Source organism: Euleptes europaea, chromosome 7 (assembly GCF_029931775.1).
Source record: "Euleptes europaea isolate rEulEur1 chromosome 7, rEulEur1.hap1, whole genome shotgun sequence".
NCBI lineage: Eukaryota > Metazoa > Chordata > Lepidosauria > Squamata > Sphaerodactylidae > Euleptes > Euleptes europaea.
In genome coordinates, this window is record NC_079318.1 from 25703882 (window position 1) to 25724519 (window position 20638).

General features: G+C 41.5%; 1 protein-coding gene across 1 annotated transcript in view; it reads left to right on the plus strand.

The window, feature by feature from the left end:
* SLC35F3 (solute carrier family 35 member F3) overlaps window positions 1-20638 on the plus strand; it is a 44116-nt gene that overhangs the window by 12535 nt on the left and 10943 nt on the right. Inside the window, exons 2-3 of the mRNA XM_056852867.1 lie at window positions 987-1311; window positions 15192-15411. Coding sequence (XP_056708845.1) covers window positions 987-1311; window positions 15192-15411 — 545 coding nt within the window. The remainder of the gene's footprint in view (window positions 1-986; window positions 1312-15191; window positions 15412-20638) is intronic.

Genomic DNA, 20638 nt, shown 5'->3' on the forward strand with positions numbered 1-20638 from the left:
ATCAAATGGCCCATGATAGCGCATAGCGTATGGGAGGGCCCCACAAAGGTTCAGGCTGGTTGATGCATTTACTGTATATTGTCTCTGCCCTCAGCTATATGCTCAATGGAACAGCTCTGTCTTACAGGCCCAACGAAACAGCTGGATCATTTAAAGCTTGGGCCTCCCTAGGCAGAGCGTTCCACCATTGCTAGCAGTGGCTGTACGCACAGAATAGATATTCTGGGTGTTTTTTCCTTAGACATAATACCATGATCTGATTTGCACCTATAAATATTTGTTTCTCTGTAATATTTTTATTTTGTATTCCAATGGTAGGATCATTTGGGCACATAGTATGTATCCTCCTCAATCAACTGGATGTGTGTCTCCATTCATACTCCCTTTTATTCATTACAACTGTCAGCTGGTATTATAATACCCATATTATTCCTGACCATATTCATGTTCTTTTCAACTTTTTCTTTGTTTTTAAAAACCAAATTCTTGAAGAGTTGTATATCTGAATATGCAGGAGCTAGAGAAAGGTTAATTTAGCACAGACTAAATAATTAACTCAGTTATCTACCCAGTTCCAGACTATTAAAAAAGGGCTTATATTTCACAGTTCAGATGAGAACAAATCAATTCTTGTTTGCATCAAAACATATTTTGGGATAGTTGTGCAAGAAAGGCCGATAATCTTCCCTAGTTTGTCACTCAATGGTCTGTCAAACTGATGTCATTTTTAAATTTCATTTATTTCAGTTGGGTTCTTCCTGATAGATCAATATAATTTATGTCATAATTAAGCTCTGAAAAAGCACATTCACTTAGGGTGGCTTCATATTTTAATTTTGTACTTGGGCGAAGGGCCAGAGTACAAAATGCATGTATACCACCATGTGGTTTAGGATTTATTTATTGGAAAATGAAATGGTTCGGGATATTCTCCCATCAGTTCTAACAAGATCTTCTGTCTCTCCTCTCTCTTATTTTTCCCCCAGGGGATGAGCGTTCCCGTGATTCCCCAGCCCCAGCAGAAGCCCAGGCGCATGCTGGGATGGAGGCTGGTGGAAGAGGAAGCCGATGTTGCTGGACATGCTCTGTAACTCAACTTAAGAAATTTTTCTGGGGAGTGGTGGTGGTACTCGGTGTCTGTTCCTCCTGGTCAGGTTCAACTCAGCTAGCAAAACTGACCTTTAAGAAATTTGATGCACCTTTCACTTTGACATGGTTTGCAACAAACTGGAACTTTTTATTCTTTCCTTTGTATTACATTGGACATGTTTTTAAGTCAGCTGAAAAACAGTCTCCACAGCAAAGATACAGGTAAGGGCGAACAGGGTTTTTAAAAGTTGTGCCACCATAAATTTTCCTTACTGTTGTTGGTTTTTTTTTAACATTCTTCCCATACTGTTACAAAATAGGACTGTGAGGTTACATGTTAAATATGATGACAGGAAAGAAGAATGTTAAAGGAAGGTTCATATGAGAGAAATAGAAACAGAAACAGTCAAAGCTTGGAGAGGGACACAGAACTATTTGTTTGAAAGTTATCACAAGCTATTCTTCATGGATATTAAGTAGGGTTGCCAGGCCCCGCTTTTCCACTGGTGGGAGGTTTTTGAGGTGGAGCCTGAGGAGGGAGGGGTTTGGGGAGGGGAGGGACTTCAATGCCATAGAGTCCAATTGTCAAAGTGGCCATTTTCTCCAGGTGAACTGATCTCTATTGGCTGAAGATCAGTTGCAATAGCAGGAGATCACCTGCCACCACCTGGAGGTTGGCAACCCTAATAGTAAGAGAGTATTCAACACTTATGGCATATCAGAACTGGGTCTTGAAAATGAAAAGAATAATAGGAGAAGTTAAATAGCAAAAGCAAAATTTGAAAAATCTGCTAGTGTAGTCTGAGTGATGAAGAATGTTCAGTTATTTTGAAAATGTAGGCAACTATTCTGTTTTCTGATCCTTTTTGTGTGCATTAAGAACAATGGAGGAAACAGTCAAAAAATCAATACTGCCTCTGAATACCCAATGGTAACAACAGTTCTCATGTCTATAAACAGTGTGTGTTGTACAACAATTATAAAGCCTTGACGGTAATTGGAATATTTAGGTATTGGCATAACTTAGTATAACTGCATGAGAAGCAAACTTGTTGAGAAATCTCAGAACCATCTACTGTTGTCAGTGAGGTAATCACAAATATATTGTGAGGTCATATCTGGGAAGCCGCTTTGGAACAGTTTCTTATTGATTTTTAATGTTCTGAGTAGATGAGTCAGTACTAGCATTATAGCCTGGCTTCCATTGACATTGTAAAGATTGATATTGCTTCTTGTGATTCTGCCTTGCTTGAAGAGAACAAAGCAAATCAGACTAATCGATATGTCCCAAAATATTTATTTCTGATCAGTCTGAGCTGTTTCTGCAAGTGTTGTCCAACAGTTCCTGTTGTGTGTTTGTAGTTTTCCTTTCAAGAAATATCTTGGCGTTGTAAACCATGGTGACTTCCTTTTGAGAATGATAATGGATTACTAAAGACTAGAAGGTTATTTAAAACTGATAATAAATTGTCTTGCATTTTACCTCCTCATCAGGTTTGCCAAGATGATTAGCAGATTGGTATATTTTAGTAGGAAAGTCTCATTTTATTTTTCAAAATTACCAGTAAACTCCCTAATACCCTAAATCCTCTAGCATCGTAACGATTTTAATTTGTGAGATCGATGATGTGGCTTGTTATTTCTATAAATGCCCTAACGTAGGTCTGTCAGATGTTCAGTCTTCTTCTCTGCATATGACTGGGTCTCCACTGCACACTTCTTCTGACGAGCTCAGAATTTAAGCCAAGGCGGTATATCTTGCTATTCTCATTTGAGCTGACTTTACAGTAAACTAATAGTCAAGTGGTTAGCCTTTTGTTACTAACAATGCAGCAGTTGCTTACAGATATTGTAAACTTTGTTCCTGTGATTTTTCCACTCTTCTGCTGCAGACTGAATATTATCTTGAATCCAAATCTAAATTCTGCCGATTTTACATCTTGTCCTGTCTTCTGGTTTATAATATGTGGTGTTAAAGCTTTGCAGTTTGATTTCTCCAGTCTCTGTCTTCAATAAGGTTGCGGGAGAGGGTTCATCCTTAGTACTGCCCTTCCCTGTAGATGCACATGAATGTGGAGAGCAGGTTGCTGAAAATAAATAGAAACAAGCTTGGCTTGGTTTCTGCAACCCAATTAGTGTGTACACACGCATGGGGAAACAGAAATTGTGGCCTGAAAAATTGTACTTTTTTAAAGGGACATTGTGTAAAAATTAAATTAGGCTTGTGTTCTTGCAGACTGTGCCATTATGCCTTACAGGACAGTCTTTCATAATTGGTAAACTGTAATCAGTGAACAGAATGATTAGAGCTTTAGGTTGAAGTACAGCCGCTGGTGTTTCACACAATCTGATTATCACAGTGTTGTTGAAGCTTTAATTTAAATCTGATTTAAAGGCTCTCTCCTTGCTAGGCTTGGGGGTCTATGCCAGTTATCTATGCTAGTTACTTCAGTGTTTGCTTTGCCATTTTGTAATCATCCAGCAGAATACAAATCAGTGTTTCAATAGCAGCAGCAAGTCATAACATCTTTTACATAGTGCTAGAGAGAAAAACCTCTAGCAGATAGGTGATTTCATAAGTAGCTTGTCGTAAAATAGATAAACTATGTCCTACCTTCCTTTCAAAGTATAACGAGTTAATTGCAAACAAAGCATGTAGTGTGATTAAATGTGAACCATGTCAAATGTGCTGTCTCTATTATACACAAACACACACACACACACACACCAAAGAGTATACAGCTTTGGACACCTTTTGATTTTTATGAGTGCTTTTCTTCTCACATCCTGGCAACCACCAAATATTGCCACTTATTCCTTATATCCTGCTTCCAAATTTTCATCTGTGTAACATTTTGGGAAAACGTCAGTGTTTCTCCCCACCCCAGCTCACGAAGAGGTTAGCCTTCTTGCCAGTCTTTTCTCTGAAATACCTCCTATATCCAGTATATCCTTATATACCTAAACCGGTTTCTGGCTACAGCCCCATTGATGCCAAGCTACTAGTAAAGGGAGCATAATTTACTTGCATTATGCGAAGATTACTGGTTAGTTTCTGGGCATAGTTCATGGTACTAGCGCTGATGTTTTAAAACCTTAAACAGCCTTGACCTAGGAGGGCTTTGTTCATGTTAAACCCTCACGTGCCTCACCCTTACGTACTGCAATTATCAAGTGAGTCCTTGAACCAGTTAACTTGTCCTTCAGACAATAACAGCAGAGATACAGTGATATTTTCTCTGTACATTTTCCCTCCTAGGAGGGTCCGCTAGGCTTCTTCTTTGGTTTTTGTTTTGTTTTGCCAAACTGTTGGGGGTTATGAAGTCATTTGAATTGTGGATCTTCTAACCCTAAGTGCAAGCCTGCAAAAGTAAGTTGTGGAGCTGCATCTTCCAGTCAGTGTAGCCTCCATCCTCAACACACTGCTTTCGTGTGTTTTGTGTTCTTTAAACTGATGCACTTCTGTGCATCACTTCCGGGCAACCATCAGCCTGCTCTTTCCCCAAGTTCTCTCTCTGCTTCTACTGCAAGTAGAGCCATGTGCAATGGACTTGGAAAAGCAACCAGGCCTTCAGGTAAGATTCTGAGGAGTCTCTATTTAGGAGGATGTACCTGCTGAGCTGCAGCGTACTGAGCATGGAGATGGGTTTGTGGGGGAGTAAAAGACTGCTCTGCACCTTGTTCCGCTCATTCAGAATTGCACCCTTGTGTATTTGTTTTTAATTGCTGTATGGTTATATATTTTGTGAAAAATAGGTTAACCATACAGTTGTGAGGATTGCATCAAGCCCAACATTGCACTTACTAATATGGACTCAGCAGCATTCACTCACACACATATCCCATCCCCCCCTGGCTATCTGTGGTCCAAGGAAGTATGGTGTTAACTGTATGACCTGATGCTAATGAATTATGCCAGAGTGGCATAAAATGCTGATGTAAAGTTCTGAAAAATGCTAATAAGAAACTTAAAGGTTCTTTAATCTAATGGATAAAAGCATTCAAAGAAGAAAATGCCTTAATGTTATTGAGATAATGTACATGGTTCTAATAATGAAGATAATTTAGGCCTAAGATGAGATGTACAAAGAAGAGGGTGTCTTCTAAAAATATGCTTTTGCCAAATAATAAAAATGGTAAAATAATGAGGGGGCTTGCATTGTAGGCTTGTACAACAGGGGCACAGTTTTGATGGGAGCTGAATACAGTAAAGTTGTGTTGTATATTGTTCAGCAGGTTGTTGACATCTGTAGAACTGACTGGAGGGTGCTGTTTGTTCTATGGGTTTGTGAACTGATTGGTACGATGGTTTACATTTAACACTCATGTATTCTTTTCTCAAGAGGAAGGGTTCTTGAGGATGTGGATAAAATGAGTGATGAGTACACTTGGCTCTTCTCAATTTGTAATTAGCTTACAAATTAGCCCATTCCTGACTTCTGAGGACAAAAGTCATCAGGAGGCCAGGAAGGGGCTGCGCCGGCATTGGGACCCCCTGTGCTGGCGCCCAGGCTACTTACGCCATCGTTCACTCCTCAGAGAGTCCACCCACAACACAAGAACTTTGTATTACACGTGCAAGGGGAGTTTTGTGCCTTGGTGTGGTGGGAACAGACTTCCTTTCTTGACCTTTTTCCCTTCCATGGCTAACAGCAGTACAGGACTGATAAGGGAAAACTCCCATGGGGAAAGAGGGTTAAGCCTTCTCTCATCCTGTAGGGTTTAAGGGGGAGCGTGGATCTCCCAACATCATGTTCTGTTTGGTCATCATACTTCAACATCATCTGGAACAGGAAGAAAAGGCTGTGGCTGAAACATCATATACTTTTGGTAAGTCATCGTTAGCTTTCTAGATCCGTATTCCTTTACCGCATATCCCAAAAAACAGTCCTCTTAAGATAGGCAAGCAGGCAACTGACTGGTATGGGAAATTGCAATGATTCTACCCTGCTTTGCATTGCAGGGCTGAGTTAAGCACTGGATGCTCCCCTGTCCATTTGCAGAGATGACCCTCAGCCCTTCTCTTCCTTTTCTTCCAAACAATCCAACTAAAGCTGACACGCTGTCGTCCTCTAACTGATGCTAAAGAAAACATAATAAATGCAAGCCAGGTGCCTATGTTCCCCACCAGGTGCACTCCTTAATTCCCCACCCAACCTTATCTTTCATTTCGGCAGAAATTGATCCTGCTGCTGTCACTGCCCTCTGCTGTGACCTCCAGAGTTTGAAGAAGAAGGGGAACCTAAAGAAGAATATACCGCAGCTAGCACTTTTCATCCTGTCTTCCTTCCCACTCCACACACACACACACACACACACACACACACACACACACACTGGGTAGGGTTGCCAGCTCTGGGTTGGGAAATACCTGGAGATTTTGGGGGTGGAGCCTGAGGAGGGCAGGGCTTGGAGAGGGGAAGGGCTTCAATGCCATAGCGTCCAACTGCCAAAGTGGCCATTTTCTCCAGGTGAGCTGACCTCTATCGGCTGGAGATCAGTTGTAATAGTGGGAGATCTCCAGCTAGTACCTGGACACTGGCAACCCTATTGATGGGTACTTAAATGGATTCTTATTGACATTTCTGTTTAGACAGCTTAGGGCATTCCATTCCCCCTCTCCAGGCATGTGTGGAAAAAGGCAAGTAAGGCAGGCTCCTTGTCCTCCAGTGTCTGCCAACGATTATTATGACCCCGCTCAGTTCTGCCTTACGGTGCTCAGCTGACCAGAGTCCTGGCCAGCCGTCTGCCTGTTTGCAGTGACAGCCCACAATCACCCTACCACGTGTGACTGCTATCGGTAAAGTATTCAGCTGGGCCAACATGAAAGAACGTCATAAGGGCGGGGAAATCTGATCATAGAAGTACTTTGGCAGTGTGTTTGGTGCAGGTATTATATCGTAGAAAAGGGGCGAGCAGGTCTTCCGTGCTCCAGCTATTAATCTCTGGTAGTCAGTGTCGAGGACGCGTCTCTTTATTTCAGTATAAGATTGTTTTTCATTCATATTAAATAATTGCTCCATAGACAACCCAATGGTTTGAAGTTGTTTAACTATTCTGTTGTACCAGGAGGAGTTGGTGCTTTCGGCAAGCATCAGCTCAATCAGATTGCCTGGAGTTGCTCGATAATGCATTCGTAGCCAGAATCTAAATATATTTAACCAGGCACGGGATGATAAAAGGTTCAGACCAGTTTCTAAACATAGAGTCTCATAAGAGATGCCTCTTGGTACTCCCAGAAGCTTATGAAGGAAAGTGGCCTGGATTTTCTCAATTGCTGGGGATAGTTTCAGACCCCAAATCGGAATACTGTAGAAAAGTTGTGATAATAATTTAGTTTTAAATAGTTGGATTACCGCTGGAACATATTGGCCTCCTTTGGAGAAGAAATTTTTTATTATGGCTATTTACTCAATCTAACAGTGCCATCCTAAGCAGTGTTTCATCATAAGATCATTGTCTTCAGTGAATGTAGGAGGGTATAGAATCATAGAGTTGGAAGGGACCACCAGGGTCATCCAGTCCAACCCCCTGCACAATGCAGGAAATTCACAACTACCTCCCCCCATACCCCCAGTGACTCCTACTCCATGCCCAGAAGATGGCAAAAAAACAACAACAACCCTCCAGGATCCCTGGCCAATCTGGCCTGGAGGAAACATTGCTTCCTGACCACAAAGTGGTGATCGGCACTATCCTGGGCACGCCGGAAAGGGCCATGAGAGCCAAACACTGACACAACCCTTCCTGCCCTCCCTCTCATGATCTGCCTAAGGCCGTAGAATCAGCATTGCTGACAGATAGCCATCTAGCCTCTGCTTAAAAACCTCCAGGGAAGGAGAGCCCACTACCTCCCGAGGAAGCCTGTTCCACTGAGGAACCGCTCTGTTAGAAAGTTCTTCCTAATGTTTAGGTGGAAACTCTTGATTTAATTTGGTTCTGGTTCGACATTTTGGGGAAACAGGATTATAAATTAGCCCTCCTCCCCAGCTGCAGGAGAGAGAAAAAACAGGCACCTATATTGTGCCTATAATTACCCCAACTGAAACGAATAGCAGCTGGGGGGTAGGTTGGTATGAAAAATGGGACAGGGGCTAAATAAACCCATCCACTCAATGATGTTTCTCTGATCAAATTAGCAGCCCCCTAAGGTGTCTTGAAGTGAAGAATTCTCAGGAGATCTAGTCATCAGTCTCCAGTGTCACACGTTTTATTTTTTGGCTTTGAGAAACTGCTAAATATGTATACAGGTTTGTGGCACAATGTTGGTTGGTAGGGATGAGGTACTGGAGGGCAAATAAGAATGGTAGTTTGACCAGCCTTTTTTGCTACCATTTGAAACATTATAGAATGACTAAGATCATTCTGTTACTCAATCACAGCAATTTTCACTGTTATTTCAAATTAATGTATTATATAATGTGTGTGTGTGTGTGTGTGTGTGTGTAGAACCGGGTTGGACTCCCCACTCCTCCACATGAGTAGCGGACTTTAATATGGTGAACCGGGTTGTTTCCCTGCTCCTACACATGAAGCCTGCTGGGTGACCTTGAGCTAGGTCACCCAGATCTTCTCTCTGAACTCTCTCAACCTCACCCACCTCATAAGGTGCCTGTTGTGGGGAAGGGAAGGTGATTGTCAGCAACTTTGAGACTCCTTAAAGATAGAGAAAAGCAGCGTATAAAAACCAAGTACTCTTCTTCTAGGCCTTTATGGTCTCCCTGCATGTTATATCTGGCTACCAGTAGGTAGCTTCCTAACCCCTTTCAGCCTGGGAATGCCCCCTTTAAAAACAGCGGTGCTGTGCCAGCTTTTTGTTGGTGCAGCATCACTGTTTTCAGTGGGGTTCCTGTTGGGATTTTATATTTGGTTAATATAGCAGAGTTTGCCCAGTCATGGAAGCGAGATATTGAGTGCAATAAATTCCGTCTTCCCAAGAAGTAAATTGCAAAAAAAAGTAGAACTTACATTTATTCAGGTTCAGTTTGTTAACATTCTTGTTGCAGTTGATAAAAGATAGAAAGCCTCATCTAAAAAATACATGTCCCTATACAAGTGGCTAGCTAATCCAGCGTCATGCGAGTGCGAGTATGATTGTATGGTTTATGCAGGAGAGACCTGTAGAAACGTCTGCCTCCTTTGCAGACCATGTGGAAAGAGCAGAGAGACAAAGTGGCTGCTGAGAAAAGAGAAGGAGTTAGAGTGCAGCCCCCCCAAGTTCAGCCAAACAGCAACATCTCATTAAAGAAACAGCAACTACAAACTTAAGAGTAACATAGTGCCCCCCCCCAATGTCCAGGCATGCTGAGTCGCTCTCACTCCAACACTTTCCCCCTCTTTTTCTTATATTTCTTTTAAAAAGGGCCTTTCCCCCCCCTGCTGCAGCGGCCAAACATCTAGGGATCCCCTGTCTGGCTGCGCTCAAGACTTCATGGCAACTGTGTGCCTGTCTGTCCCAAGTTGTGGGCTCAGCACAAGAAACAGTACTAGTAACATAACTAGTACTGCTGCCTATTGATTCTGGTCCTTCTTACAAGATTACTGTCAAAGAATTCCTTTCTAAGAGGCTAATAATTCCAGAGGGGTAGTTGTATTCGTCTGTTGCAGCAAAATCAAACAGAAGTTTTGTAAAACAGCAAGTCACACTGCTGTGAGGAAATGCAGGTTACATCATAGCAGGTGATAGATATTCTGGGAAGATCTTGACGGAGCTTTCTGAAAGGAATGGCACTCTGAAAATATTAGGCACTCATTTAAATGCTCTCACTGTGTTTTGAATGACTGGAAATGTTACTGCATCTCTCTACTGTGATGTTGGCATCCTGCCTACACTGCAGTAATTTCCTTATGCTTTAGAGCAATGAGGACTTTTTCCCTTTCTGAGTTATTTGGTATCCTGTGTGACCTCTTCAGGCAATCTCTGGCATTTATGGAGACAAGGAATTAATTTTATCCATGGCATAATAAATGTCACACCCTCAAATTGCTTGTGCTAAACTGATCTTCATCAGTTCCATCCTACAGTAAGCATTGCATTAAGTCCTTACAGTGCAAAGATACAAGTACTATTAAAGGCACCCGCTTGTTGTTGCCACAACTGTTCTGCCTCCATTTTGAGCCCCAGTTTTCACCCCTTTTAGGTGCTTGACCAGCCCACTTTTCTTGCCATCTCAGAAAGTTCAGTTTTCCCTTGCCTAAACAGTCATTGGGTAACAGAATAGTTTTCTCTCCATGAGCTGTACTTTTTTTAACCCTCTTTGGATTTATTGGCTACATTGCTGCCTGGACTGCCACCTGGTACCGATGCCATGCAGCACTCTTGAATTGCTAATGATGCTCCCTCATAGAAAGTAATAGGTAACATCTCCCTTCTAACTTTGTTGCTGTTCTCTTCTTTCTTTCCCCCTCTTCCGTCTTCTATTCCTTGAGATATACACTGCACAGTATAGGTAAATATTATGTGAGTGTTGAGACTGGTACAGGTATCTGTACTGCAGTGTATTTGAATACCGTAATACTCCGATTGCATGGTTGTACTTTGATTTTCCTCAATAAACTCTTGACTATAAACTGTTTCCATATTCATTCCAGCCTTGCATTGGCGATCCATCACTTTGTCAGAGGGTCCTTAAAATCAAGTGTAGTGGTCTATGTTTAGGCTTGGGGCATATTCCCTTCTACTCACTCATTAAAACCTAAGTCAGTAGCTACTGCTAGGATAGGTGTGAGGACCAGCAGAGGAGAGGTTTCTCTCCTATACTTTGATGGCTATTTTTTATGTGGCTTTGAATTCAGTTTGAAAGCTGGCTCATTTATACAAGATGTGTGTCTAACATATAGATTTACAGATGGTATGCAGTAATACTGGCTCAATTTGTTAAACTTCCCAAGCATTTGTACTGCATTGAGCGCTGGGCCCAACTTTCAGTTTTAGTTTTTCCACTAGATTTTAGTGCTACTGTAAGATTACTAAGCACTAATCCATCATTCTAAAGCCATTAAAAATGTGTTTCAAAGAATGCACCAAATGTGTGTTGAGAGTAGAAATCAGAATATAAAACTTCTATTTATATATTACCTATCTTTACCTCAAGAGGGCTCACGCCAGGTTACAACAACATGCAAAAAGCATTAGAATTATATTTTTAAAATTAATTAACCATAAGTATCCTTCAAAGAGAGTTTATGAAAGCTAACCATCTGTGACTCACTGCTTGGGTTGCCAACCTCCAGGTGGTGGCTGGAGAGGGTTGCCAACTGCCAGGTAGTAGCAGGAGATCTCCTGCTAATTCAGTTGATCTCCAGCCGATAGAGATCAAATCACCTGGAGAAAAATGGCCGCTTTGGCAATTGGACTCTATGACATTGAAGTCACTCCCCTCTCCAAACCCCGCCCTCCTCAGGCTCACCCCCAAAATCTCCAGGTATTTCCTAACCCAGAGCTGGCAACCCTACTCACTGCAGTCAGATCTTCAGAATCAATTAAATGAGCTCATGTAGATCAGCCACAATGTCTCTGGAGCAGATCTTATCTTATGTTTCTTTTGGAAAACCAGAAGTAATGTTGCTCTCCTCATGTCTTTGGTAACCTAGCTGCACAGTTAAGAACCTCATTACAAAGAGTATCTGACATGTGCTCTGTAATATTGGAAATGTGGGTCGTTTTGTTCACTCAAGAATTGTGGCAGTAACTTTTCCTATTCTGTTCAGTTAGAAAATTAATTTTCCTGCCATTCATTTGGATTGAGTTTGCAATGAAATCTGATGATAAGTGTCATTTATATTTCAGGAAGGCTTGCTCTGTCTTCAGCACACAAGTCTGATTGAATTGCGTTCACATAAAATGTCTAATATAATTAGCAGGCTACAAGGCAGAGAGGAAAATTACAATGCTTCTTAGTTTATTAAGATTTGGGTTGCGTCTTCGAACCTACTTAAGTCTTGAACTGCATTTTAATTTTGTGAGAGTGTTTGTTTCTGTTCTGCTAGTGGAGTGTGATTGTACCTCCCCTCCATTCTTGTACTTTTCTCTGCTCTTGGTCCTCCATTTCTAGACAACTGACTCTGTTCTGATTTTCATTGGTTCTGGCCAGGTATGTAGGCCTTGCCTCTTCTGGCTAGTATCAACTCAGCTTCTAGCTAGTATCAGCTTTCAGAGTATTGAATATTTGTACTTATTTAAAACACGTTTCCTCCTTTTCTGCTATCACGTCTCTAATGTGTGTTACAGCTATTTAGAAAAATGTTAGAAGGCACTCCTTTCAATGTAATTGTATTTTATTTATGTTATGTAAACTGTCTTGGGGAGCCACGGGGATGAAAAAAGGTATAAAAAGAAGTAATGATCACAATTATATAGTAAAATCCAATGCAAGTACCAAACATTTTTTTAATAAACCACTTAACATAATAACAGTAGGAAGCAACTAAAAATGCACACAGAAAAACAAATACATCATCTACCAAAAGCTTGGGAAAATAAACTGTTCTAATTTCAGACTTAAAAGATAATAAAGATGATGTCATACTAACATTTCTGGGGAGAATATTCCATAGACAAAGAAGCCCATTGCCAGTTGCCACCTTTTGTGGCAATTTGTGATGGTGAGATTGCCCAAAGCCTCAGAATTAATCATTTTTTAAAAGCAGGTTGACATGGGAGGAGATGGCTTTTTCCACACCGTGGCCGCATACCATTGCAGGTCAACCGGCGGCGCACAGAGCCCCGCGCGACCGGGCCCCAGTCTCCATGCCGTTTCCTCCCCAGAGTCCACAAAAGGCCCCCCCCTGAAGCCCAATTGGCTCCTGCATGCATGCTCTGCCGCCGGGAGCCGCCAGCCTCTTTCCCCCTCCCTCTCACTGCTCAACTGCCGACAGTCGGCGAGAGGAGGTCCAAAGGGCGCCGCAGCACCACTGTAAGCCGTGGCGCCAGGAACACCCTCTGGGAGGGCCGCCCTGCGCCCCGCCTCTGCAGCAGGGCCCCGGAGCTCCCGAGGGCCACAAAAAATGTCCTCGGGGGCCGCATACGGCCCCCGGGCCTGAGGTTTCCCACCCCTGTATTACATAATAAAAGTGTATTATACCGTTTGAAAACCCAGGAGTTGCAAGATGAATGGTTGGAACATAATGGATAAAACATTGCCTATTACTCCTTTTAGTACTATTCGGTATATATCAATCATTTGATTAACTGGAAGTCATGTAAATGTAAAATGATTCCCACTTTTCGTCAAATTGTTCTGTTGTTATGATTGGGATGCAACATAAAAGTCATTTTGGCCATACTAGCGTAGTCTAGCCGTTTTTCTTTCTTTCCAGTCTTCTATTTCGGGTATTTGCATTTGCTTCCAGGTTCTTGCAGAACCACTCTGGCTGCCATTGTAGCATACTTAAAAACATCATGAAATCTCGAAGGCAAATTTGATGGGACCATACTGAGCAGGAATTATTTAGGGTCTAGTGTTATCTTCATTTTTGTTATTGTCTGTAATTCTCGTTGGATCTTTTTCCAGAACGTTTGTAGTTTAGAACAAGTCCACCAAACATGAAAGTAAGAACCATCCGTTTCTTGACATTTACAACAAGCGCCTTTCTTTCCGGAGGAAGTCATTTGTGAAATCATATTTGGGGTCATGTACCATCTGTAGAATGTTTTATACCAATTTTCTTTCACTTCTTGGCACACAGTATATTTCAATTCAGACATACAGAGTTTTTCCCATGATTCCATTGTAAGCATTTCACCAAAGTTTTGCATCCACTTGATCATATTGATTTTCACTTGTTCTTCTTCTGTGTCATATTTCAAGAGGAGTTTGTAGATTTTTCCTAATAAGTGAACATCATTCTTGGTTATTGTCGATTCGAATTCAGTCAGTTCTCGAAATGGGCGAGGATGTAAACAGTCTTTTTGTAGATTGGACCTCAGTTGAAGGTAAGTCAGCCAGTTTAACTTTTGGAAATTTTCTTGAAGTTTAGTTAAACTTTTGATTTCTCCTGTAGGCTCTACCATGTCACTGTACGTAAAATGAACAGCGGTTTTCAGTTTAACATTATCATGATAGGCTTCGATCGGAGACATTATGGATGGTGGAGAGGGACGGACTCTTCTTTTATACCTTTTCCAAACTTTTAGTATCGTCATCTTGATATCACAGTCTTCTGATGCTTTATCTGTTTGAGTTGTTGTTGAGGAGTCCCACAAAGCTTTATGGAATCCTTGCCCAAAATCCGCTCATTCTAAAGTGACGTGTCTACTTCTAGGATGTTTAATCCATTCTGTAATCCAAGTTAAACAAGCAGCGTGATAATATAGTTTAAGATTGGGTAGTGCTAATCCTCCTCTTTTCTTTTCGTCTTGCAAGACTTTAAATCTGATTCTTGGATTTTTCGCATTCCACACGAAACGATTGATTTGTTTTTGCCAATTTTCTATTATTCCATCTGATAAATAAATCGGGAGAAACTGAAATAAAAAATTTAATCTTGGAAGCACATTCATCATTATCACAGATATCCTTCCTAGCCAGGAGATATTCATTTTGGACCATGAGCTTAAGTCTCTTTCTATTTCTCCCCAGATTTTCAAATAATTTAATTTTAAAAGTGTCCTGTTTTGTGATGATATGTTGACACCCAGATATTTAATTGACTCCTTCATTATTTGACATCCGGTAATTTCTTTAATATGGTTATCTTTGTTGTTTGTGGTATTAAAAGTCAGAATTTTTGTCTTTACTTTGTTCAATTTATAACTGGAATACTTTGCAAATTCCATAATGTGATGATGAACAAACGGGAGAGTTTGTTTTGGGTTTTGACATATTAACACAACATCATCTGCGTAGCTTTTAATTTTATGTTCTTCATTTCCTGCTGTAAGACCTTTAACGTTTGGATCATTTCTTATATAGTTCGCGAGAACCTCCATAGACAAATCAAAAAGAAGTGGAAAAAGTGGACATCCTTGTCTGGTGCCTTTAGTGATGTTAAATTCTGTTGATAGACAACCATTGATTAGAAGACGTGCCTTTTGAGCCGAATATATTGTACTGAATACCTTAAGAAGGGTGTCTCCAATTTTTTTTCTTTTCTTATTTTAGGGAGTGCTGTCGATTTTTTGGAGACGATGGCTTGACTTTGAAGGCATTTTTTACCAAGGCAGCACCCTTCGGTGTACTTTGGACACTAACAAACTACCTGTACTTACATGCAATAAAAAAAATAGACACAACGGATGTTTCCGTCTTGTTCTGCTGCAACAAAGCTTTTGTGTTTTTGCTTTCGTGGATTGTTCTCAGGGACAGGTTCATGGGAGTGAGGGTAAGTGATTCATGATCTCTTTTGCTCCACTCACCATCTTTTGTTTTAATGTTTTCCGGAGCTTCTCTGTTGGGAAAATGACAATATGATGCTAGTCTTAAAGATGCCACTGGGCTATTATGACAGGCTGCCTTTTAGACTTAAAAACAGCTCTTCCAGTCTGGTTTTCCTAGGATTTTAAATTGATATACTCATTGCAAAACAAACTTACTTCTAGATATTATAATTGTAGCTTTGCCTTGGCACTCTTGTGGCTTCTTCCTTTTGAAATTAATTAAGGTATTACTTTCCCAAGCATACACGGATTAAAGGAGATATAGTGTGTGATGTGTGTGTTGTTATGTGGATTCCTATTAATAGTCTGCTTGCTAAAATGTATAGACGTTTTTCATAAATTGTAGCCTGATAGAGCCTCCCAAATATACTCAGGCAATATGATCAGGGCTTACTAACATCAGCTATACCATATTAAACACATTTGCTTTCTCATCCTCCAATGAATTTTATTTATTTTGTTAGTAGCTGGGATACTTTTAACCAGCTTTTCTCCACTCAGCTGTAGACTCAAAGCAGCTTAGAGTGTTACCTTCCCCCACACACACATAAACACACAACAGAAACAAAAAATACTTAAACCTAAATTAACAACAACTCTACCACTCACCGGGAGGAGAAGGAGCAGAGCCCATGGTAGAAGCGCTGCCCTGGATGGCAACAGTCTGTCTCCCCAGGCAGGCAAGTAGGCACTTCACATAAGTTAAGTAGGTCAGTCCCTATGCAAAAGATTAAATGGACCCAAATACAACACTAAAAACTGCAGCGTTCAGAAACTAGTATGTGAACATTTTAATCCTCCAGGGCATTCTTGTTGCTCACTAGAAGTCAATTTTCCTCTACAAAAGAACTTCAAAGGGAGAATCCAGCAGGAAATTGCTGAATTATCCTTCATCAAGATGTTCAGTACTATCTCCCCTCCTGGCCTAAGCAAGGAACTAGCATTTCTTACTCACTGTAGATGACTGAATTTCTATGGACTATGGTGGCTTCTACATAGAATATCAATAAACGGTTATTAAAATAGCTGTGGCATGTTCTTGGAACATTTTCATTTTTAAAAAAAGTACATCTCTAACCTTTTCTTTTGTAAAGATATGCCCTTTTCCTTATATCTCAGCAAAAGAAAGATCTAGAGACTTGCTTTTAAAAAAAAATGAAAGCTGAGAAATCAGAGAACCTGCTACACCTATTCTTACAATGGTACAACGATATAACAATATTCTAGCGCTATTTTTTAAAATACCACCCCCCAGCGGCAAGGGAGAAAATAGCTGCTCTGGAGATAGGGTCATGGAAAATGGCTGCCATGGGGGCTGGAAAATACCAATTTTCCCACCTACAGAGCAGCCATCAAGGCTTTACTGTGATCTTTCCCACAAATTTGGAGCAATGCAGGTGTGAGAAAGATCAGAGAAAAGCCAAGAAAACCCCTGAAGTTCATGAATTTAGCACAATACTTTGGGGAAGAAGGACAAGAAGAAGAGTTGGTTTTTATACTCCGCTTTTCTCTACTGAAAGGAGTCTCAAAGCAGCTTACAATCACCTTCCCTTCCCCTCCCCCCACAACAGGCATCTCGTGAGGTAGGTGGAGCTGAGAGAGTTCTGAGAGAACTGTGACTAGCAGTTCATGCATCTGATGAAGTGAACAAATTACTCATTAAAAATTATCCTGGAATAAAAGTTTTTAGTCTTCAGTGTGCCACTGGACTCCTTTTTTCATATACTGCTACAGGCTAACAATGCAATCCTAAACAGAATTACACTCTTCTAAATTCATTGAAGTCAATGGGCTGTGTGTAACACTGCTACCCATCTGGAACTGTCTTGGCTGTATAATATGCTGGGCAAACCTCTGAATTTTATACATAGCTTTTACCCATAAACAAAATATGAAAGCAGGAATTATTTTCACATATACACATTTTACTCTATTCTGCATTTTTGCTTGATATTTCCACTAACTATTAAAATACTAATTATTTCCACTCATTTATTTATTTTGGTTGTTTTGAGCCCTCTTGGATTACTGTGTTCTGTGGGGCTCGCTCTACACTATTTCTAGGTAAGCGTGTGTAGCGATGCATCACTAGACTTTTAAAATGGCAAGGGGTGAACATTAGCTTTAGGATTGTATGTTTAAAGGAATCTTTACAAATTACTGCAGGGAATTCTACTTCCTAAATCCAGTCACCAGTAGTAATTCCCTAATAGTGGTACGAAAATCACTTTCTGACTATATTTCCCATGAAGTAATGATGAGGGTGAACCCAGGAATTTCAATTTGTACTTTTTTTCTTTTAAAAAAAGTCAGCATGGTGTAGTGGTTAAGAGCGGTGATTTGGAGCGGTGGACTCTAATCTGGAGAACCGGGTTTGATTCTCCACTCCTCCACATGAGCGGCGGATGCTAATCTGGTGAACTGGGTTGGTTTCCCCACTCCTACACATAAGGCCAGCTGAGTGACCTTGTGGGGAGAGGAAGGTAAGGTGATAGTAAGCCGGTTTGATTCTCCCTTAAATGGTAGAAAAAGTCGACATATAAAAACCAACTCCTTCTTCTTAACTGGGTAGAAGCTGAGTTGTCATAAAAAGAGTCGTAAACACAGTTCTCAAATAGTCCTCTGTAAGGAAAAGTAACTCAACACCATACCTTAAAAAAATCAATGCCTGCAGAACAATGTCTGTCTGTCATTGACAACTTGTGGTTCCTGAGGAAAGGAGCAGCCAGACCTATAAGGTCACATTTCAAGGGAGCAGACTGTGCTTGATTGAGAATTCAATGAGATTGAGAAACCATGACAGGCACCATCCACAGATTAGGTCAAGCCGTCTCCCAAGGAAGCATCTCTCTTACATGATGAGTGAAAGGAAGTGGGACTTTCTCCTTTCCTTAGCCAGCAAAGTTCCTGACTAGGAAGGAAAAGCACCACTGCTTTGTGGAGATTTTAGCTGTAATCTGCACTTTTTGGAAATAGATACTCTTTAAGTCAATAGGGATTGCAGTGTTGTAAGTGACAGATGGCATTCATTTTAGCAAACGCCTTACCCTTTGAGAGCTTCTTGGTCATTGTTACATGCTTAAACAGCCTTTTTCAGGAGAGACAGTGGGGTAGGAAATGCTAAGAAATGATGGTCATGGTGGTATTGAAAATGCAGAGTATATCCTTTTCTGCAGAATCTACAAATTCAGCAAAGAAAACCCAGACAATCAGAAGGCTACTTCATGCACTACATGTTTTACACGTGTCTAAGACATTTTATATGTATACTTATAGACCAAACTAGGCATGAAAAGCAGCCTTGAGAAGCTGCAATTTGGAATGGAAAAATGTTGATTACAGGTTCGGTTTCAGGCAGCTCTGTCTTAACCACTTCACCACAGCCTCCAGACACCTGGCCAGATTTTCCAGAGCATAGTGCTGCTGGCCACACATCAACAAATATAGTTGGGTGTAATTTACATATTGGTTTCAGGTAGCCGGCTCAAGGTTGACTCAGCCTTCCATCCTTCCGAGGTCGGTAAAATGAGTACCCAGCTTGCTGGGGGTAAAGGAAAGATGACTGGGGAAGGCACTAGCAAACCACCCCGTAAACAAAGTCTGCCTAGAAAATGTCGGGATGTGACATCACCCCATGGGTCAAGAATGACCTGGTGCTTGCACAGGGGACCTTTACCTTTTTAATCTACATATTGATGACACCCAAGCCCAAAACTCTGGACCAAATGGGAGAGGGGATGCATGTAGATGTTAAAAAGCATTGGAGAGAGAATCACCTCTTGCGGGACTCCACACACCAAGGCTTGGCATGAGGAGAGCTTCTTCCCAATTGCCAGCCTCTGTCCCCAGCCCTAGAGAAATGAAGACAGCCACTGAAGGGCTGTTCCATGTATTCCAATGCCGGTGAGGCAGTTGGCCAACTATTCATAGTTGATCACGTCAAACGCTGCTGTGAGATCAAGAAAAACCAGCAGCACTGACCCACCTCAATCCAGTTTCCTCGGGAGAGCATGACCAGACCAGAAGCCAGATTGAAATGGATCCAGAACTCATGCTTCCTCCAGAAACTCCTGTAGTTGCTCTGCCACCACTCTCTCAACCAGCTAGCCGAGAAACAACAAATTCAAGACTGGGCGGTAGTTGGCTGAATCAAATGGATCCAATGATGGTTTATTAAAGAGCACCTTCATCACTGCCTCCTTGAGCATTCCTGGGAAGACCCTTGAAATCAGGGAAAGATTTATCATGTCTCCTGGGGAAGCTTGTACTCCTCCTGTGCTGGCTTTAACCAACCAAGAGGGGCATGGATCAAGGAGACATGTGGTTGGTTTCACAGCTAAAAGGATCCTGTCTACATCATCCTGGGAGAGATGCTTGAAATAATCTAATATTGGACCCAAAGAGGGCCAAGGGGCCTCTAGTTCACTTACTGTATCCAAATTGGTAAGAAGATTGCAGCAGAGTGACAAGATTTTATCTGTGAAAAAGCTTGCAAATGCCTCACAGCTAATCTCCAAATTACTATTATTTTGGGAGCCCTCTGACAGGGATTTAAGTGTTGGAAGTACCCTAAATAATTGTGCCGGGCATGGCCTTGCAGATGCAATGGAGGCTCTTTGTGTTCTTCACTGCCATCTCATAGGCTGTCATAAACATCCTAAAGGATGGTCTTGCAGCCTCGTGAGTATGCCGCCAAGCTTGTTCTAGTCAACTAAGCTCTCGTTTCTTCTCCCTTAGCCCCAAGGAATACTATGGTGCTAATTAGGAATGGGGGCAAAGAGGATGTCGGGAAGCGAACCTATCAATGGCTTCCAAGAGGTGGCTATGCCAGTCCTCTGCCAGTTCATCTAAAGAACCACCAGGCTTTCGCAGAGCATTCTGGAATCCAATAAGATCCATAAGTCTCCACAGGCAAGCATAAATCCACTCGCCGCCTCATCCGGGAGGAGTTGGCAACCTCAGACAGGCCTTCAGGGCAAAGTGGTCCAACCACAGCATTCTATAGAGATCGGCCCTATATCCCCTCATTTTTGTAAAATGTTACTCTTTTGGACTTTAGGGGTCCCTTTCAATTGATGTGAATGGTGAACTTAATAGCATTGTGGTCACTGTTCCCAATAGGTGCAACAACGTCTAAATTTCTTACCAGGTCTTGAGCCCCACTCAGAACCA